This window comes from Protopterus annectens, chromosome 9.part0, assembly GCF_019279795.1.
Source record: "Protopterus annectens isolate FY-2018-M chromosome 9.part0, PAN1.0, whole genome shotgun sequence".
Classification (NCBI taxonomy): domain Eukaryota; kingdom Metazoa; phylum Chordata; order Ceratodontiformes; family Protopteridae; genus Protopterus; species Protopterus annectens.
Window position 1 is genome coordinate 144,075,974 of NC_056743.1, and position 23,690 is coordinate 144,099,663.

The window sequence follows — 23,690 nt, forward strand, 5'->3', positions numbered from 1 at the left end:
TAAGGATGCTGCTTATTTGGTGGAAGGTAATTCAATAAATGGTGTACAAAGTGAATCTTGGACGCTGCCACATAAGTAAAGGTTGGATGGGTAATTCAATAAATGGGATATGAAGTGAGTCTTGGATGCTGCTTCATAAGTAAAGTAAACGAGCAGAGGTATGGATGCTGTTTATGGGGGCAGGATGAGTAGATCATGCTGTCCTGATTAACATTACATTGATATTTCTGCTGTGATTAAAAGGAACTATACTGTGTTTAGTTGTAGTTAATAAATGTTTATCAAAGCTATGTTATGGAAGTTTAATAAAGGTCGTCAAACGTCATTCGGTGTGATGTGTTTTTTGAAGGGGACCAGGACAAATATATTGCAGCTTATTTCAGACAAATGCAAACTATTCCTGTAAAATTAGCCTAAAAAGCTGGGCAAAGAACAAGAGAATAAGTTGCAAGCCAAAGATTTTAAAATAAGACATGGACATTCTGAAAGACAGGGACACTATCAAGTTTGCTACACACAAGAATTGGATAGAGGGTACATCTTCCATTTTATTTGATCTTAATGCACAGTAACACTTATTGGCAGACCAGAGAGTAAATGAAGTCAAACAGTTTTCAATTCACAGCAAAGGTAGTCAGCCCCTCTCCCCCCACACACATATCTTAGTTGCCTTCCAGGACGTAAAAAAGAAAATATGCCGTTTTATTTAACACAAATGCATACTAGAACTTAATGCCAGACTTTAAGGTGAGGAAATGATGACAGCAAATAGTTTTCACTCACAGCACAGCTAACTCCAGTCTTGTTCATGGGTGCTGGAACTATAGAGTCAAGGGGAGGAGGAGCCCCCCCCCCCCACACTTTTACAGCTGCAAGACCTGTCAGGAAAAATGAATGAAGTGGAGTTTTCATGCTAACGTGGATTTGCATGCAGAAGTTAAACTAACTAAACTAGCTGTCCTTGTTACAGGAGTTATGTTGCCGCTGTTCCGTTGGTGCTGCCACAGCCAGAGTCATGCTGGTAAGGAGAGTTTTCTTCTTTTATTTACAGGAGTTATGCTGCTTCCATGTGTGTGTGTGTAAAATGCCCCAGCTAAGTATACCTGGTGGTTAGTGTTAGGCTCAAACGAGAACCTGAATTCTCTACCCATACCACCACTTGTGATTCAGTGAGTTGAGTCCTTAGCTTTCCACTGTCCAGATTTTCACAGAATATTTGGCTCATACTGTTGGTTTCTTCCTCTTAAAATTTGTGTTTTCTGGCAAATCAGTGAGAAATGAATTCACTAAATAATGACCGCTCTAAGTTTCAGTCTTCCTATTTTTCAGGAAACACATGGTAACACAAAACACTATTTTAGCAACTTTCTAAAATTATACAAGCAATATTTAAAATGTGTTCCTGGTTTTGGGCCTTTGCCCACTAAATACATTTTGGCTTTTTCCAGATTTCTTGTGCTGTGAAAATGAGAGATTTAGTTGATAGTTAAGTGGATTTTACAAGGAGCAGGAGAAGAGAAGTTTATTGCTGCTTACACTAAGTTGTTTGCATTGTTAATAGCACAACAGGTGCTTTTGATGCAGATGGCTGTGGGTACTACTCCGACATTATGCAGATGGACCGCTGATACTGTACTGTGTTGTACTTTAATGGGAGTGGATGCTGCAGTCCTATGAATGTCCTCCTTTGTAGGAGTTACCTAGTAACTATGAACCCATTATCAGTTTGTCATCCATTACCCATTGCAAAATTACAAGTTTATAATGTTTTAATGTAGCATAGGCAATTTATTCTTCGAGGGCAACAGGCACTTTATTTGTTGATGAAACAATGACATATTATGTTTGCTAGCAGCAACCTCTTCATTAGTTACATACCGCTTTAATGTGGAATTATTTAGATGACTTACTTCTGCATTGATTTTGCATATTTACTGATATTGGTGGACTGTAAATGGGTAGTTTTGTCATTATTGGTTCATACATTTTGTTTCACTGCTTATTGGAAGACTGTTCCAAACTACAAATTTAAAGCACATTTTAACAAGTGGTGCTGTATTATACAAGGAATATAATTGAATACAATCAGGAAGTTGAATCAAAGAACGTATACATGTATGCTTGCTCACAGGATGCAGGAGATCAAAATAGGGGAAGAGACCAGTCGCCAATTGAGTCCCCCAGGTTTCGGTGATGAGACTTTTCTGTTTGGCATACACATCTCAAAAGTAAAAGGAAATATGAAAGGGCTTTGGTCAACTAAGTTTGAGATGACTGCAAGCTAGGAGCAGTTATTGAATCCCCAAATGACTTAACCATCATGCAGGAAGGTTTGTCTCAAAGAATAACTGGTGCCAGAATCATGAATTTAAACTAAACTCCAAGAAATACATTATCATATCCTTTGAGAAGTCATTTACTCCAGGGAACTGTCAAACTGACAATGCCCCCTGATAAATGACTCAGTTGATTGGCATTTGAGAACTTGTGTGTACAGTGACCTAACTTTTGACTAACATGTGCCCAGACTCATAAGAAATTCTTTCTGTATTGCATATGGACCTACTGAACATCAGCAAGTCAAACAGCATCAGAAATACTCAGTCCAGGTATCTAAACTGAATGTTGTGGAGAGATGGATATATATCCAAAACAGATTATCCATTCAAGTAAATCAAAGCTCATCCCTGTCCATATTCAAATGCAACTTGGATCTAAGGATGGGTAATAGAAAATGTACTCCAGGATTGCCCCTCATGCCACCAGTGGATACAGGCAGTTCCTAAATGCTGCATCCCTTACAACGGATTCCCTCAAATTATCTATAGTATGATCACATGTATTCTCACGAGGGCTAGTATAAAATTATAAGCCATGACACAGGTAAGACCAATCAGGAAATATTAATTCAAGCATCAAAATGAAAACTGGCTAAGCTTAAAATGTTCTCCAAGTGAACCTATGTTGTGGTAGCAAATAGTTTTAAAAAAATTGCCCTTTTTAGATCAGTGCCCATGTCACCCTCCACCACCCAGAGTCTTTAACAGCTTCTGGCACCTCTGGTCATGTTGCTTGCCAAAATATTAATAATGAGAAAATAAACATTTCAACTGATTTCACAGAAAAGAACAGCGACCCCTACTACCAGAGTCTGAACAAAGCAAATGGAGGAGAAAAGTTGCTTTAATCTACAGCTGCCCCCCCCCCCAAAAAAAAGGACTACATATTACAATTTATTTCACACAAATGCACAGTAGACCAACATTTAATCTTAATACCAAACTTTAAACTGAGAAGTGAGGAAAACAAATTACTTTTGTCCACTGCTCAGTCCCCCCCCCCCCCAAAAAAAAGAGAATACATGTGTCAATTTATTTCAAACAAATGGAAGCTAGTTCTTAATGCCAGGCTATAAAATGAGCAAATGAAGATGGAAAGTTGTTCCATCCACAGCACAGTTGTCACTCTCAAATAAAAATAATGCTGTTGCTTAAAAGTATTTAAAAACATATTTACCCTCATTCCAGTAATTGCAATGAAAACAAAGTTGCACTACTTCAGACAGGGCATTGCAGCTGCAACCATGTGCTTATTTGTTTCATTAAAGGAGCATTAATTTACTTAAAAAATAAATGAAAAGCACTCAAGCTGAACAGCTTTCCTGGCTAATACTGGGCATGCACAAATGACAGGCCCAATACATATATTAAGGTAAATATTCATGGCTCCTGTCCTTTTAGCACAACCCAGATTGTCTATAGTAATGTTCAACTAATCATGTGTTTTACTGAAAATCCAGCCAATGCAGCTTGCTGACCAATAAGTTCATCATAAGCATAGATAGAATTGTATGGTCATCAGTCATCTGCACAAACTGTTGGCAATCACTTCAGTGATCAGAAACCATTACATACTCACTATACTGGACATGCACTGCAGTATACCTAACAACAACTACATACCTCAGCTGAAACAACATGCCCAAAGAAATGTCCCTCTCTCTTTTCTAAATAACTACCAATTCAAGATTCAAAAGAGACTCAAAGAAACTCTATTGGCATTTAGGCCCACACAAGTGCAGCCTAAATGAAATTACAACTGTCAGCTCAAAAGAGAAATGCACTGCAAACAACACAGAAACAGCGGTATCAGAGAATAACAAGAAAGAAAATGAGAAATGCACTGCAAACAACATAGAAACAGTGGTATCAGAGAATAACAAGAAAGAAAACGAGAAATGCACTGCAAACAACACAGAAACAGCGGTATCAGAGAATAACAGGAAAGAAAATGAGAAATGCATTGCAAACAACACAGAAACAGCGGTATCAGAGAATAACAAAAAAGAAAACGAGAAATGCACTGCCAACAACACAGAAACAGCGGTATCAGAGAATAACAAGAAAGAAAACGAGAAATGCACTGCCAACAACACAGAAACAGCGGTATCAGAGAATAACAAGAAAGAAAACGAGAAATGCACTGCAAACAACACAGAAACAGCGGTATCAGAGAATAACAAGAAAGAAAACGAGAAATGCACTGCAAACAACATAGAAACAGCGGTATCAGAGAATAACAAGAAAGAAAACGAGAAATGCACTGCCAACAACACAGAAACAGCGGTATCAGAGAATAACGAAAGAAAATGAGAAATGCACTGCAAACAACACAGAAACAGCGGTATCAGAGAATAACAAGAAAGAAAACGAGAAATGCACTGCAAACAACACAGAAACAGCGGTATCAGAGAATAACAAGAAAGAAAACGAGAAATGCACTGCAAACAACATAGAAACAGCGGTATCAGAGAATAACAAGAAAGAAAATGAGAAATGCACTGCAAACAACACAGAAACAGTGGTATCAGAGAATAACAAGAAAGAAAATGAGAAATGCACTGCAAACAACACAGAAACAGCGGTATCAGAGAATAACAAGAAAGAAAACGAGAAATGCACTGCAAACACAGAAACAGCGGTATCAGAGAATAACAAGAAAGAAATGAGAAATGCACTGCAAACAACACAGAAACAGCGGTATCAGAGAATAACAAGAAAGAACATGAGAAATGCACTGCAAACAACATAGAAACAGCGGTATCAGAGACTAACAAGAAAGAAAACGAGAAATGCACTGCAAACAACACAGAAAATGCGGCATCAGAGAATAACACAAGAAAAAAAACAAGTATGACATGCAAGCTGTAGTTCACATTACATAAACAAACTCAATACTCGTTATCCAATGACAAATAATAAATAAATACCCACCACCACAACCCTTCAGTGTTAAGATAGCGAATAAATAGAGACTAGTGAATAGCAGCCGTTTAGTTACCGTATTGCACTTGTTAACCTTAGACGTGACTCAGTATAGCCATCATATTGCATAATAGTAAAACTGGTGGTAGTAGCTCAGAGCATAAGGATTAAATGAAAAAAGAAGAGGCTTCAGTGTATCAGGTATTATGGTTGGTGTCCCTCAAGTCTCACAGCTATAGGATACAAACTGTTCCTGAATCTGGTAGTCCTACAGCAGAAGCTGCAGTACCATCTTCCAGACAAGTTATGAGAACCAGTTGTGGGTAGGAAGAATTGAAGCAGCTAGTATTTTGTATGTTATCTTTTTTGCTCTTGTAAAGAATGTATTTCTAACAGTGGATATTCAATGAAGCCAGATAATGTAGAAAACCAAAAAAAAAAGCACAAATAGATCACAGTAAGCTTGCTACCTTAATTAATTCACTACACCAGAAAGATACTCAGCTAGTAAGCATTTCATCTGTGGGGCAGAGACTTCAGAGCACCTGATGTCGGAGCTTCACACACACAGCCCCTTGCATCTAAACAACAACTTCACAGTTACATATCCACACATACAGCCCCTTACTTTTATATAACATTACTGTTACACATCCATAGCCACACATACATCCCCCTTACTTCTATATAACAACCTCAGTTACATATCCATAGTCACACATACAGCCGCTTACTATTATACAACTACCTCACAGTTACACATCCATATCACACATACAGCCCCTTACATCTATATAACAACGTCCCAGTTACACATCCATTGCGACACATACAGACCCTTACTTCCATATAACGTCACAGTTACACATCCATAGCCACACATACAGCCCCTTACATCTATATAATAACATCACAGTTATTCATCCATAGCCACACATACAGCCCCTTACTTCTGTATAACAACGTCATAGTTACAGATCCATAGCCACACATACATCCCCTTACTTCTATATAACAACCTCACAGTTAAACATCCACAGCCACACATACATCTTACTTCTACATAACATCACAATTACACATTCATAGCCACACATGCAGCCCTTTACGTACAACAGACTCACAGTTACACATCCATAGCCACACATACAGCTACATGTAGCCCTTTACTTCTATATAACAATGTCACAGTTACACATCCATAGCCACATATACAGGCCCTTACTTCTATATAACAATGTCACAGTTACAGATCCATAGCCACACATGCAGCCCCTTACATCTATATAATAACATCACAGTTACACATCCATACCACACAAACATATATAGAAGTAAAGGGCTGCATGTAGCTGTATACTTCCATATAACAGCTTCACAGTTACACACCCAAAGCCTTTTAAAGCAGGATTATTATAGCAGCACAGCTCATCCTGTCGACATTGTGTGCAGCGAAACAGTACAAGTGCAGCCATGTGTGTGCGTGTGTGTGTGTGTGTGCATGCATCTGTTTATCTGTCTACCTACCTTTGTACCCAAGTATCTACATTGCATTTGCAGACAGTTATATAGGAACTGCATTGTACAACTACTATGCATTACATCAAGGGAATACAAAATTAATCAGTATATATCAGACTACAAAACCATAGAAAATTTTCTGATGAATCAAGCTCATTAACTTAGCAAAAGCAGCTTTTGCCACTGGAAAAAAAACACTGCCCCCCCCCAAAAAATATGCTAATTCTGAGATCAGACGACAATGAGAAAAGAAATAAGTCTCTTATCTCACTGTCTACAAATCTCCAAGATGCAAGATGTGCAGTTTTTTTGCAGTGCAAATAAATGGCAAGTCATTGTCCCTTTGCCCTTCCCTTACACAACTGCAATCACATTGTCCGCCCGGGTGGGGATTCGGTGCTGACAATATGTACAACTCAGCTTAATATAAAGATGTGTGCATGCACATATATTTATGGGACTCCAGATTTTGGTCAACACAGTGAAACGTCAACAGCTGCTTGATTTCCAAAGAGAATTGATACATGTAGATGGTTGACAGCTGTGCTAGATCTACAATCTAGCTGAGGCAGAATATTCCCTTTCTCCGGGTACTGTGGTATGTCAGAGTTAGTGTATATAATTAGCAGGGGGTGAGGGGGTGGGGAGTGAAGGGGGCAGTTGACTATCAACATTTATGTTGTGAACTTTTTGCTGCAGATGTTGTTGTCATTGATATTTTTCAGTGTTGACCATGGAACATAATCCTATTTTATATACATATTGAGAGAGGCATGAAGACCTACTCATTTTTGTACTAGGAGAAATAACAGAAGAAACTCTGTGAAAGAGAGAGATCCAAAGTGGAGTGCTTTGACAAACTGGAACAGAGATGGAGGAGATAAAGGATACATGTAATCTAAGGAATTTGACAGAAGACTTTATCAATATTTAAACAATGGGATACATGTTGCTAATGGACATTGGATATGCAGTAATGCCCATTGCGCAGTGCCATATTCCACTACACAGTGTTACATTTATTTGAAATGGAACCTACAGGGTAAATAACTTCCCTTAAAGTTAAAAAAATGTTAACACTGCCTGACAGCATCCAGGGCACACATCACTGTCTTCGGGTTTATACTTTTCCTAGGATTTGAGCCAATGCACCCACCAATTCTTTAGAAGCCCAGAAAAGGATGTGCCTTACCCATGACAACATAATTACTTTCTCATTTATATATTCCTTATAAGAAAAATAACAAAGGTAGTGGTGATCATGAAATTGTTGCACCAAATGGTTACAGTGTCTTAAGTACAGAGTGACATGAAGTCATAAAATACCAGTATCTGCAAGCAGAAAAGACTGCATTTTTGGAAAAAGATGCCCGGGCACTTCTAACAGCAATAGGAGCAACAGGTGTAATAAAGAAATTACGGACATACTTAAATATGCTACCAATACAAGTAACCCTTAATCAACTACAGGAAGCGGCAATTTTGGGCACATTGCGGTTACTGAGAAGTGCACTCAACTACTAAAACAATGTTAATTTCATTACTCTAATTATGCCCTAACTCAGTAATGGGGTCCATTTCTGTCATGGTATTAAAACCCCAAAAATACTTCCAGAAATTAAACCCTGGAACTGAGCAAATCTTCTCCAGAAATCACCTAAATTTAAGGCACCATTGCAAGAATAGTGTGGACTGATGCCCTAACTACAAAGTGTTTTGGAATCTGACTCTATGAAGTTGTAGTTTCCCGTTTGTTGGAAACAGTATAGTGTATACAGAATACAGCATATTCAGCAATCTCTACAGCTTTTAAGTTGTATATATTGCCTGTATAAAAAGATATTTTTTTCACTACAAGAAACCTATTTAATTTTAAATTGTTTAGGATCTGAATTGTTTTAATGTAGTTTCTAATATTAGATGAAGTACTAGTATGGTGGAACTATCCAGAATTCCTTTTATGAATTTTAAGATTCACTGTGTATTATGGTTTTAGAATGTCCCGAGGTATAAATGAGGGCATTTATTTCTAAAATAGATTTTTTTATTAAAATACCTAGCTTTTATAAGTGATATTATAGTATCCATCTTCCTGCAAGAGCATTATAAAAGGACTAGCACCTTAAGAGTGTGACACTGGAATGTAAATCCATTAATCAAATTCCGGGAATAGTCTCCTTATCTCAGCATCTAAACCAAGTGCCCTTCCTACCTACATCCTGACATCCTATCGGTCCCACCCTCTTATACATCCCTTGTTGTAGAATATCTTCCTTATTCTTTCTTATGTGAATGAAGTCAGATTGGTATAAGCATCAAAACATTTCTTACCTGCTTTGTAGATGAGCGGAGTTCTGCTTGGTTTGCTATTCAATATGTATACTCCTTCTTTGGCACCCTCTATCCCATCATCAGGGCTAGCCTTATGCACAGGCCAACTAGGCTGACACCTAGGGACCTGTGCTTGTATGTGCACTCTTCCCATATTTGTTTACTTTTCACAGCAATGAAATTACTTCTTTGCTGTAAAAAAATAAATAACTATAAGAGTAAAATGTACTTGTGGCATGACCGGCTCTATGGGTGGGAGGTGGTTCACTGGATATGACCACTCAGTTCAAGCTATGTCATATTACACTTGAGCATTACAAAGTCATGTAGAAGAGACCTTGTAGCACTCAAATAGGAGTGAAGTCATGGTGGTGGCACTCAGGGATAACTCCCCATCCCCCCCAGATTGAGTAATAGGAATCCTTAATGCCTGATTTTTCTGATTGACTATAATTTTTGTGGATATTCTTCAGCACTCTGGACATTTGAAGCAGTGGTATGAGACAGAATTGGTATGTATTGTTACTGTTTTTTACAGTGATGCTGTTGGCAGTGATCAGCCAAATATTTTCTGCAATATTTCTAGCCTTGTGATTTATTCTCAGTAACTTGCAAAATAGTAACATATGGCAACTTGACTGGGTGCAGCAAAGGTGAAATATGTTACATGGCCATCATACATCACAGCTAGAACTGTGGGGTGTCGGTTGGGGTTGGATGGATGAAATTAATTTGCTCATTCTCTTGCAATCACTATCTGGCTTTACAGGACTAGTTTGCATTTGTAACAAGAAGAAATGTCTGCTTAACTGGACACTGGCTGATACGCACAGACATAGAATGTATAATAGCTGGGACTGTCTGCGGAGGAAAATGACTAGTTGTTTGCTAATTATTCTGGCATTGTATGAGCAGGGTGGTTTATGTGAAGCAACCTGGAGTATTTTGATGTGCGGAAATTGTTCGGAACAAAGGTAAAATGCATTACATGGGCATCCTCATATCGCAATCCAACATCTGAATTGTATGCACATAGATATGGCTATAACAGCTCGGTGGGATTGTCTGGACGAAAGAAAGCGACCCTTTTGTCACTTGCTAATTGTTAACAGTTATCCCAAAGAAAAACAATTAAGGGATGAAATGCATCACAGAATATCCAGACTTTCACAGCTTCTGGTGACCCTCACATAATACTGTACAAGTTGATTTTGACTTGGGCTTAGTAGTGGCCTCTGCACTTAATCCCACCTAGTCTAAAACCAGTCCTGCATACATATTTAGAGAACGGTCACTGTAGCTTTTGTGAGAAGCTGGGGATGATGTAATTATTTCTTCAACTTTCCCCTCAAACCTGAGAGGTCCCTATTTTGCATTAGGTTAGGGACACTGTGGTCATTATTCCAACTTTCCTCTACAACTTTAGCGGGATACACAGAGGGTCACTAAGCTTGTACAGGAGCAGTGCATTGTCAAGTAACAGCTTGGAAACATTACTGTAGTTTTTACTTCTTTCATCTTCCTCATACTCAAACATTAGATACATATATGGGCTGCTATCTTTTAGGGAAGAGTAAAGAAGCATTCTGTGCGTGTATGTGTGTTTTTATATATATATATATATATATATATATATATATATATATATATATATATATACACACACACACACACACACACCCACACACAATACACCCACACACACACATGTCTGATAGCAAATAAGTTCTAGTTGCTTTTCCAGGCTGGTCTAGTCTGACACTGGAGGGGTACACAAAAAGGAGCTGTCTTTTGTGGACAGGGTTGAGGTGGCATGGCGTATATACATATGATGACGGCAACTTGAAATATATATGACTATAGCCATTTATTGGTTCAAAGGTAGGTACTAGGCTATCAGCCCAAGGGCCTAAGAAAGCCTAGCCAACAAATTTTCCTGGCTTATGCCAACCCAGGAAAGTTAATTTCTTGTGCCCCTGTTGAGCAGACCCACAGAAGTGATCCCTGGGGTGAATTTCCTATTTCCCATCCACTCATCAAGATTTTTCTTGAGTGTTAATGAGGAACTTTGCTTGACATAGATGGGTAGCTTGTTTCAGAGTATGGGAAGACTCTGGGACAGGAATCTATCCCTCCAGCATGCCCTGTTTATTGTGGTGATAAGCTTTAGGTCCCTAGAGCACGTAGCTCAGATGGATTGGGATTTCTTTAGGTGTAGCATGTCCAACAGCTCTGGGTTTAACATAGCTTTATATGTTAGGCAGAGATCACCTTGGAGTAGGCGATATGCTACAGAGTAAAGCTAGAGTTTTTTGAGAAGGTCAGTGTAGGGCATCTGTTTGAGGCCAGTAATCCTCTTTGTGAAGTACTTCTGTGGCCTTTCTAGCTGCTGCAGATGCCTTGTGAAAAAAGGGGTGTTGTACTCTATAATCGGTCTAATGAGTGATGAGTAGAGGGAAACAATGACCTCTTTTTTCCTGGATGAGAACCCTTTTGTGATGAGGTGCGCCACATAGAAGGATTTCCTGACAACTGTGGCAATGTGATTATCAAAGGAGAGACTACTGTCCACCTGGTTCCCAAGGTCTCTATGTGGTAGTTCATGGGTACAGAGTTTTTACCAAAGGATATAACAATGCACTTTTTGGCATTGAGCTTGAGGCCATGGCTCTGACACCAGGCATCTGTCTCAGTGAGGCCCTTCTGTAGGATGTCCACATCATTTGGGGACTCGACTAAAGCTTCTAGTTTGCAGTCATCTGCAAACTTCGTTAGCCAAAGGCCTTCTGTGTTAGCCTGTACTTCAGTACATACCAAACAGCAGAGGTCCCAGGACTGAACCTTGTGGTACTCCACTTGTTACTGGTTTGAAGTCAGATTTGGAGTCTGCAACTTTTACAGTGTGGGTTCTGTCAGTGAGCCAGTTGGCAACCCATCTTGTGACATAGGGATTTATACCTAGTTTAGTGAGTTTAGCTATAATTCCAGAAAGGGGGATGGTGTCGAAAGCCTTGGCAAGGTCAAGATAGGCTGTGTGAACCACCTTACCCTCCTCTACAGCTTTCGTGACTGCCTCAAAGAAGTCAGTCAGGTTCAGGAGGCATGATCTGCCTTTCACAAACCCGAACTGGGTGGGGTCCAGAGTTTGGAGGTTACCAATGTCTTTGTTTATGAATTCCATGATGATACGTTCCATGGCCTTGCAGACCAGGCTCATCAGGCTAATAGGGCAATAGTTCCCAGGATCAGTGGTGGCTCCCCCTTTGTGGAATGGGATAACTGTTGCTTTGCACCATTCAGTGGGCACAAAGCCTGACGTGAGGCTATGATTCAACATGGTGCTTAGGTGGGGAGCCAGTTTGTTCTGAAGTTCATGTAAAACGCAGCCTGGAATGTTGTCCAGTCTCATGGATGCTGTGTTTTTGGCTTTAGAGATTGCTGCTTTTACCTGTGTAGTTGTAATTACAGGGACCCTGCATTCTTCCTGTATAGATATGGGCCCTTTATGGGGTTGGGGGGGGTAAAGTTACCACTGAGCCTATCTGCCAGGATGTTGGCAATATCAGTTTGTTCTGTAATTTTTGTGCCATTGTGTTGTAACTCAGAGCAGATCTGGGTGTTGCCATTGAGATTCTTGACATAGCTATAGAATGCTTTGTGGTTGTTCTTAGAATCATTTTCAATCTTGTTTTTGTAGCTAGCTTTGGAGGATCTTATAAGGTATCTCAGCTTCTTACTGAGGCTGACCAGGGAGCTCCTCAACTCATGGAACTTTACTCTCTTTTGCAACAGTTTCTTCCTTCTGTTGTAGAGTTTGTTTATGGCAGGGGACCACCAGATTGGCTTCCTTTTTTTGGGGATAGCGTCTTGGTTCTGTGTGGGATAGCACGATCCATGCACTCATGTAAGGGCTTATAGAGTGCATTTGTGTAGGATTCAGCAGTTGTAACTGTATTGTCCATCTGCATGGGTGTCATGAAGTTTGCCACTTCTGTCTTAAGAAGCATGAAGTTGGCTTTGGAGAAATTTTTTACCATGGTTTCCTTAATGGGGGTTGGGGGCAGGATGTGGGTATCCAGGGTGATTAGCTTATGGTCTGATCTGACACACGAGGAGCTGACTTCAGGTGTGGAACACCGGTCACTCATGTTGGTAATGACTAGGTCTTGGATATTATTGTCCCTGGTGAGGGTGTGGATAAGTTGATCCAGGGCATTGGAATTTATGAATTCCAAAAAAGCGTTGAGCGAAGGAGTTGGTGCATGAGTAGTTTTCCCAGTTAATAGTGGGGTAGTTGAAATTTCCCAGTATTAGGGTGTTTGGTTGAACCCTAATATTTTCCAGTATATCAAGAAAAGGGGCGTGGGCATCCTGGGGCATGGTGGGGGATCTGTAGCAAGCTACAATTTGGATCCACACATTGTGCAAGAGAGTTGTCTGCAGTCCAACAGCAGAATATTATAATTTGGATCCACATATGTGAAGCCCTTTTCCTTAGAATACAAGCTGATCTAAGGCACTTACGGTGTCCTTGTCACTCACCCTTGTTATTTTTAAGTGTTAGCATTTCATAAATATTTTGCCATGCTAAAGATATCTTCTTAATATTTCTATATGCTATGCTGCTAATGTGTTGTAGCTGCAATACACATTATAAATCAGAGGGATTCTATCAGTATTAATTACACTTGCTCTGATTAAATGTTAGTCTTTAACTGTTTCTGATGGATGCAATATTCTACTGTTGGATTGCAGACAACTCTCTTGCACAGTGTGTGGATGGGTGGGTGGAGGCATGTCTGTCTGGAAAGCCTTTCCTCTTGAAGGTAGATCTTTGTTCAAATCCCATATTGTTAGGCACTAAACATCAAGACCCATTATGTTGCTGGGAAGTCTGATACAAATGATCTTTCAGGATAAGGCAGTTTTACCTTATCCCCAACCATAACTGACCTCAGAGTTCATATCCAACAAGGTGTCTGGGGTGCGGTATAAGGAAACATTGTTTTAATGTATTTATTTATATTTAAATATGATAAATTGGGTCATCAGATTTCTTCTTTTATTGTTTTGGAGGGCAATAAACGAGTGCTCCACAAAATGCTATGCATCATTTTTTCAGGAGCTCACTTGGGAGGTATGGAATGATCATAGCTGCAAATGTTTAGTATGTCCATGTTCTAGCAATCAGACATTACAGAGTGCTCTCTCTTTCTTATACTTGGCAAAATAAGACCAAATCATACCTAACAGTGTAGCACATTTTAGCAAACCTATGTCTTTCGAGTTTTTCTGAAATTCTATTCTGCATTTGGAACAGCCTACAAAGTAAATACCACCATTGGAATGCGATGCACTGCACCTTCTATAGTTACTGCACTCATTTGCATGGTAAGTTTTTTCTTTCCCTTCAGAGAAATATACAAATAACTGGCAATGTTATTATCTTCATCAAAGGTAAAACAAGACCATCTTGAATGCTGTTCTAGGTGCTTGGATATCATTTAGTGTCATACCTTTTTTAAAATAAATCATAGCATAAACATATTTACAAGACAAAAAAAATCTCACTTCCAGAATTTCTTTATAAATGTATGACCACATCAGCAAAATTAAATTAAGGAAGTATCAGATAATTTGAGGGCTGATAAATTTATTTCTCACATTATCACAACCACAATGGAATGATGTGAAAGACTTAGGTTTACTTAATTATTTCAACAGAGAAAGACATTTCAGTCTATAAGCATTTCATCTGAATATAATCTGTGCACTGAACACAAGTGAAAATATTTTTAATTAGCAATATTACAATGAAATCTACTTAACTCAAAACCCCTTCAACGGAACAAATGCTGTACCAAGTTCCCAAATGAGGACATTGTTGTTCAGCCATTGACTGTTCAAATCTGCAACAGAACTCAAGTTCAAACTAGAGTGCCCCATACCCCAAAAAAATATTACAAGAAACAATGCTGGGTCAATTTAGCTGGTGGATATGTTTTTGCCAAACTGTTTGGAAAAAAATGCCATTTTTAAAAAGAAATCATCAGGTCAAGGTCAACATCCTTTCCAAAAGCTTTTAAATTTTTTTCTGATAGGCAGACTAGGACAGGCTACTGTTAATCAGTTTTCATGAGCTATTAACAGCTTAAAGTGTTCTTAGGCATGTGTGTGTGCAGTAATCCTGGGATATACCAGTGTTCCCTGAAGGACTGATTATCTGTTGTATGCCATTTGCTTGCTGCGTTAAGTAAATTCTTTCATAAACCTCTGAACATGATAATATAATACTGGAGAATTAATATAATAGTGAAATAATCAAAGCTCCATCCAAATGCATGTTAGTGTGTTCAGTAATTAAATGAACATTACAGATATTTACATGACAGCATGGTAACTTGTAGTGCTGATAAACTACATACTATACATCTGCAGTATTTCTCAACATATTTTAAATATATGTCTAGTAGAGAGCAGTTCACGAACTTACAGATTTTAATACAAGCATTAACGCTGTAATATGTTATTTAAATAATGCATATATTCTCTGACTCTATCACAGTGAATCTTCAACAAACCACAGAAAAGGAGAGTTTACTTAATACTACATTTCTCTCCACCATAGGAAAATAAAGTGTATGATGCACAGTGGAGAAAATGAATGACCATCTGCAGTCATGTTCATACACATGAAAAATAATCATGATGTGATTCAGTATGTTTTTATTACTGATTTCAAATGAATATTCATTGACGAGTACCTTTCTGATCCTTCGGCATTCAGCCAGGTCCCAAATAAAATCAATGCTGAACATGATATGGATAGGAAGAAACTCACCTCTTGAGCTTTGCTCTCAAGCTGAATCTTGGCAGCCATATCAAGAACACATAAGGGTTATGATCAGTGGGAAATTACTTTAATTCTTTGTAGCACTCAGAGCTGTATCTTTTGCATGTACTACCAGATACATCAGGTAAAAAGGTGGCGGGGGATTTAGAGTTTTGAGAGATTTCAAAGCCTTTAACAGCCAGGAAAACACTTTAGCACTGTGAAACAGACAGCAAACAAAAATGAAGTATCATTCTGAAAAACAAACTACTCTAGCAGCTTTTATACACTTCATTATATCACACATTGCATGTACAAGTGTAACAGAGTAAAATATCTTACAGCTTTTAAAGCTGTTTTATTTCTGCTGCTGTTCTTTGCTAGGCAGAACTGTCCATTTTCAATCCTCAGTGAAGACCCATCATAACAGTGCTTAGGGGTGATTAACAAAAGCTTCTTTTACTCCCGTCTGATATCACAAACTACTTAAAAAACTTGTATTTTTCATGCTCTTAAAGCACAACTGAGCACCCCAAAAACTGGAATATATATTTTATACAATATTTTCAGAATTGCTTATACTTCCCCTAAAACAGATATGGGTCTCCATAGGCAGGATGACTTTATAATTTGAAAAATGTTAAACTCCTGCAAACAGTTTATTGTAATTCATTTCCATATGTTCTAAGTGAATACTACACTGGCTGTACTACCATACTATAAGGGCATAATTTTATGTTACTCCACTATCTACTCAAACTATACTCCCTGAATTATCCCTGAAAACATAGCCATGGAATCAATGCAACTGCCAGTCAGTGAAATGCATTAAGTAGATGCAAATTCTTCAATAGCAGATTTTGTAGCTCACTATATCATGGCTAGTAAAGCTCAGTTCCTGAATACAATAATCACTCTTCTTTTTATCACAATGCCATACTGTTCCATGCCTACTTCTGTGCATTTAATGTCCTCTGACTGAAAAGCGTGTAACTACATCTACAGCTAATTGTTATAAAAAAAATAGTTTGGAACATTAAACAAATTAATAATTAAAATGCGGTATCATCTGCCGCTTGTCAGTAATATGAAACACACTAAATGAGGCCATAACATTATAAATGTGAATCTTGATATGTCCCTTTTATAGTAAGTACATTGAAGCAGGGAACAGCACGCATACATAAACAGTGTGCTCACTACCTGCTGAATATGCACTAACTCAATGAAAGGCAATATTAAACAAGCACAAATATAGGAAAAAAATTAACCCACCCACTCCCACTCATAACATGATTCCATGCCCCTTAACTCTCCATTTACCTTGGAATAATAATTTTTGTGGCTACAGCCTGTCAGGGAAAAGATGACAACAGGAGCTGACGTATTGCGCAGCATAAGAGACACATGCTCAGAATTCACATATAGCTCTCAGAAAGACTTGTCATATGTCTCTGCAGGTATCGTAGTGTGTGTGCGTTTAGGAAAGACCATAATGTACAGCAACAGAGGCTGGAACTCACACTCATGACAGCAGGATTATACTGGTCCATGGCATGTTACTCTATCTCTAGTGGGCAGCATATCCTAACATTTGTCTTACTAACAGGAAAGAAAACAGTTTCAACTGGCATTGATTTCACTCGTTCTGAATAACCAAACGTGCCTCGATAGGCTGCGGCAGACTTGGTGCAATTATCTGCCTTCATCCCACCAGATAACTATGACAATGTCCTATAGTATGACGTACCTTTGATACTACTATTTTATTGATAAAATGGATCTGACAGAGTATCATGAAAAAGTAAATATAAAGTCTGAGATACCCAAGCAGAAATAGGTGAAGTGATCAGAGATTGCTGCCCAAGCACATTTTTAAAACATCCTTAAGCTACAACAAATGACACAAGTCTCCCATATCTATCAACATTAAGCTAAGTTCTCCTCTTCTTTCAGAAACTGCATGTGCCCAATGACAGTAAACTAAAACACTTTTGCTTATCCATACGAGAACTGACATCAACAAACCTTTAATTTATTTATTTTATTTGACATTTGTTGACCGGGTTAGTCTGGACCTGAAGAGAAAAGCTCCAATAGAAAAAACAGAAGCAAAGGTAAATAACAAGAAAACATATACAAAAGTAATATAATATAATATAAAGTATAATATATTAGTATAATATAATATTAGTATAATATAATATTAGTATAATATAATACAATACGATATACAAAATATACAAATGATACAAGTCTCCCATATCTATCAACCTATAGTTCAACATCAGTTTCATTTAAACACAGACCCCCAATGAGCTATTGTGGGAGTCAAAACAGAAAAGTTCTGCCAAAAAGTACCAAGAAATCAACACATTTGAGTAATCGCCCATGTTAAGCTTAAGCTGTTATACTGACAACTGTATGACTTTCCACTGACAAACTCTTTACTCATCCAAAAACAATCCCTTTGGACATATTGCTTTTAGACCATAGAGTTATTTTAGTATTATTTTAAACTGTCTCAGGAAATAACTTACAAAACATTCATCTGCAGTAAGTTACAAATCTCTGACAAAAAACAGTTCCTGCTGTCAGCATTGCAAGATTATAAAACATTTTTCTTAAGAATCTGCATTAATGAGCACTGCTATTTATGAATTTCCAAATACCAAACAGGTTCAAAACTTTCAGCAAAATAAGGTGCTCAGCCTTATGGGCTAGTGTTTAGTTATTAAAGAATGGTGAATGCAAGCCTGAAATTATGTTTTTGAAGTTCTTAGATCATATCATACAACTATGGCAAGCAGAAACAAGATCACAGGCTAGCCTTCCATGCAGACATTGAAGCAACTTTTGTCACATCTGACTTTCCTTTGTGTACAACATAACATCAATTGCTGCTTACAGAAACTGCGATTACATAACACAAGGATATAAAAATGTGAGTTTACTACCAATATGAAAGGACATAATAGGGTCTCTATTGGGTATACCACCTTCTGTTGAAAATGTAATCACTGTAATAGTTTATGTAGACTGCACAATTCATTTCAGTAGTACAGTAGGGTATAGTTTTTATTTGACACATGCAACTTTTAGGCAGTTGTAAATTACACAGGAGTCTTTTGTTTAAAAATGTAAATAAATAAATGCAGTGTTAAATATCAAGGGGTCAGATTCCAAAATGGTTGCTCTCAGTGCAAGTCTTCCCTGATTCTGAAATACTTGCTCTCAATGTAAGTGACAGTGACCATGATTACTGTTGTAATGCCTGTCTATAAACAGGCTTTCTATGGGGCCAGATTCCAAAACACCTGCTCCCTTCCTGATCTCAGTGGAAGTGGTCATTTGCACTAAGAATAAGTCTTTTGGAATCGGGTCCAAGGTTTCCTCCACTGTGGAGTTCTTCATAGGTTCATAGGTAGGTACTAGGCTATCTGCCCAAGGGCATTTATAAGCCTAGCCAGAATGTGTTGGCTTTCACCTCCCTTTTAAATTAGTTTCCTGGGCCTCTGTCTAGCAGGGCCACTGAAGTGATCCCAGGGGTAAATTTACGATTTCCCATCCACTCGTCAGGATTCCTCTTGAAGAGAGTCAGCGAGGGGGCTCTGCCTAACATAAACTGGGATTCTATTACAGAGCGAGTGAAGTCTCTGGGACAGGAATCTATCCCTCCAGCACGTCCTGTTTATTGTTGTGCTGAGGTTTAATTCACTGGAGAGTGTGGCTCTAAGAGATTTAGTTTTCTTGAGGTGGAGCATGTCCATTAATTCCGGGCTGGACATGGCCTTACACGTCAGGCATAGATCACCACTGAGCAGGCAGTAAGCAACTGAGTAGAGCTGGAGTTTCTTCAGTCGAGCTGTATAGGGCATCTCTTTGAGGCCCATGATCCTCTTGGTGAGGTACTTCTGTGGTCTTTCCAGCTGTTGCATGTGCCAAGTAAGGTACATACCAAATGGGGCATTGTACTCTATTATGGGCCTAATGAGCAATGAGTAGAGGGACACAATGACCTCTCTTGATCTAGAGGTGAACCCTTTCGTGATTAGGTGGGCTACATAGAAGGAATTTCTAACCACTTTGGCAATGTGATTATCAAAGGAGAGGTTGCTATCTACCTGGGTCCCCAGGTCCCTAATTACATTTTCCATACCTAGTGGATTACCACCTATGTGGTAATTCGTGGGCACTTTGTTTTTTCCGAAGAGTATGACTATGCATTTTTTGGCATTCAGTTTGAGGCCATGGTTTTGACACCAGGTATCTGTCTCTGTAAGACCCTTCTGGAGGATGTCTATGTCAGCTGGAGAGTCAGTTATGGCCCCCAGTTTGCAGTCATCTGCTAACTTTGTCAGCCATAGTCCTCCCGTGCTTGCCTGTACCTCAGAGAAGTATATACCGAACAGGAGGGGTCCCAGGACTGAGCCCTGTGGGACGCCACTTGTGACTGGTTTAGAGTCGGACATGGCACCTGCAACTCTGACCATGTGTGTTCTATCCGTGAGCCAGTTGGCCACCCATCTTGTGACATAGAGGTTAATGTTCAAGCTTGTAAGCTTGTCTTTGATGCCAGAGCAGGGAATGGTGTTGAAGGCCTTAGCGAGGTCCAGGTAGGCTGTTGTATACTACCTTTCCTTCATCTATGGCCTTGGTAACTGTTTCAAAGAAGTCAACTAGGTTTAGAAGGCAGGATCTGCCTTTAACAAAGCCGAATTGGGTAGGGTCCAGTGTCTGGAGGTTCCCAATGTCTCTGTTTATGAGTTCCATGATAATTTGCTCCATGGCTTTGCAGACCAGGCTGGTCAGGTTTATATGGTGATAGTTCCCAGGTTCTGTTGTGGCACCACCTTTGTGGAGTGGGATGACTGTTGCTGTACGCCATTCTTTGGGTACATAGCCTGTGGTAAAGCTGAGTCTGAACAATTAATTTAGGTGAGGGTTTAGTTCCTTTTGGAGCTCATGTAAGACGCAGCCTGGGACACCATCTGGTCCCATTGATGCTGTGTTCTTAGCTTTGGAGAGGGCTGTTTTGACCTGCATGTCCGTGATGTCTGGGGCTCTGCATTCTTCTGGGATGGTTAGTCAGTGGCTACAAATTAATAAGTTATAAGAAAAGCTTTTTTTGGAATCTTGCTATTACACTTTTACTAGGCTTGGAGAAAATAACCAACATTACTAATCTATTTACAAGTAATTATTGTTAGTTAGCAAGTATTCAAGGCTGCAGTCCACAAGATTCTATTGGGATTTCCCACTATTTATTAAATGCAATAATGTAATTGTTAAAATGTAAATCTCCTACATGCATTGCCTTTAGCAAAGACAGATGTTGGTGTATGTAGTACATTACTTCCTTTAATATACTGGAAGGTAGGAAAAAAGACTGTTGAAAAAAGGCAGATCCAGCAAATAAACCAGCAAAAAAAAACAACCCACAGCACCACGGGAATGAGACATCCAACCAAAAATTTTTTTTGTAAAACCAGCTTTAATCCTTAAAAGTGTAAGCACTTTCATTTTTGTATACCAAAAGGTATCTGAAGAATGTGGATTGTGTTTTTTTTTGAAGGTAGGAAAAGAACCATCAAGCAACAAAAGTGATCATGGAGAGTATAATGTAGATTATCCAAAAGTGACAGCCAAATGTAACCTGCTGCTGCTATCTGAATCAGCACATTGTTTAGAAGAGCTCAGTGAATACACTTCATATTGAAACAGTCTCTGTACAGAATGGGATAGCAACTGCGGTGGTGGTGCTGCGGTAGCGCTGTTGCCTCACAGTAAGACGTTGTCCTGTTCGATTCTCAGATAAAGCGTCTTCTGTGTGGAGACATGCGTGAATGGGTGTACCTTCGTTGAAGGTTGTGCACCAGAGTTGGCAACTCGGCACGTGAAAATCTACTGCCAATCATTAGCAGACCAGAATTCCGCTGTGGCGACCCCTACCCGGGAAAAAGCCGAAAGAGACAACAGAATGGGATAGCAAGGCAAGCTATAGAAGCAATATAATTCATCCACTGAAAGAGCAAAATTATTTCATAATCTTACAGAACTTGCATCACCATGGCCCATCATAAAAATAATAAAAGGTACATCTCCATTATAATATTATTTTATACCAATTAATTTTTAATCACCTCATGGTTTTAATTAGCATAACCTTTGCTTCATTATTAAAAAAGATTGAACTGGATTCATTGCTGAAATGGTTGCAGACTTGTGATCAGTATTTCTTTCTACTGGACTCTTCAGTATCTATGTATCCATAAACCACTTAACATTTCCACATTTTAATTCAATAAATGACTACAACACAACCTAATACAAATTAAAGTATTAATAGCAAAAATCTTGATTACTGTACCTGCCTAAAATTCTGCTGAACTGCTGCCATTCCATTAAAGGACATTTATAAAATAAAGCAGCCAAGGAAAGCAACATTTTATTATTTGAGAGTAATATACACTGAACAAAGCAACAGGGCCTAAAAACTACAGGTGCTCATATTGCTAGACTGATAATTGACTCACTCTTAAATCATCTCTGAACTTAACACGTGTATGACCTTTCACATACTTTAATGTTAAAGCAACTTATTTGTATGCAGGGCAACTTTGTACACAAATAATGTTGGTAATCTACCTGATATGCTTGTGCTGTGGTCTCTTCACCTCTTCTCCTAGTCGGTTTAATGAAGGCGATCTGCTGCGGGATCCCCGGGTATTAGTCCCGCCAGTTTTTACAGTACCATTTGGATTATTCTGCATCTGTTGCAAGAGGTGTGGTGAAAGGCTACGGTGTGAAGAAGCAGCAGAAGAGGAAGCTGACCAATCAGGGAGGTTGCTGATATTGAGGTTGTTGTCGCTGTTAGAACGGTGCAAGACACGTGGTGTTGTCAGGGTACTTTGGGGTCTTCTTCGATTTGAATAAGTAGGTGCTTCTCGAAATGGTACTGCAATAAAAAATGAAACAAAATTGTGTTAGTACGTATTCTATTGCTGCAGTACTTTCATGTTTCAGGGATAAATTTAAGCATTTTAAGAGTTGTTGTTGTGTCTTTCGGCTTTTCCCGGTTAGGGGTCGCCACAGTGGAACTCCAGTCCGCTAATGATTGGCAATTTGGCAGTCACTAAGAACAAATCTCATGTATCTCATGTAGTGTGAGAAGTCAATTCTGCTTACACTACCAAAGAGTTACATATTATACAAGTGGAAATCAATGGACTAAAGACAGATTATGTAATCAAAAACATGCAGTTTGTTAGTTATGTAGAGCCTTGTTCCTCGGTGCTCCTCCACAAAGCCTTATTCTCTGATTAAACTCTAACAACACTGTCACATCCCCAAACTTTTAAGGAGTACTGCATGCCAGTGATATTAAACTAGTACAGCAGGAGGGAACTATGCAGGTTATCTGTATCAACATATGCCATTGGAGTTTCTCTACTAAACAAATGCAAGTAGTGTAATGTTAATCAGAACTTTGTGGATTGTAAAGTGGCAAGCAGAGATATCTGAAAACAAACCAGGTAACATAAAAGCAAGAATCAAAAGTGTTAGACCCAAGCTTTAAATTAAGTTTGAGCAGTACCATAAAACCTTCTGACTTACAAGAAACAGTTACACTAACAAGGAAAGATTAAACATGACTGGAGAGCTCATGAAAAGTGAAGGCCAACAAGTAGAAATATGAAGATCCCACAATGGTGAAATAAAGGCATGATATATGAGCTGGC

The 23,690-nt window shown here is 38.8% G+C and overlaps 1 protein-coding gene across 1 annotated transcript in view; it reads right to left on the reverse strand.

Moving 5' to 3' along the window:
• The window catches only part of LOC122810502 (SH3 and multiple ankyrin repeat domains protein 1-like), a 4,213,494-nt gene that overhangs the window by 1,568,281 nt on the left and 2,621,523 nt on the right, over positions 1 to 23,690 (reverse strand). Inside the window, exon 12 of the mRNA XM_044082083.1 lies at positions 22,597 to 22,906. Within this exon, the coding sequence (XP_043938018.1) occupies positions 22,597 to 22,906 (310 nt within the window). The remainder of the gene's footprint in view (positions 1 to 22,596; positions 22,907 to 23,690) is intronic.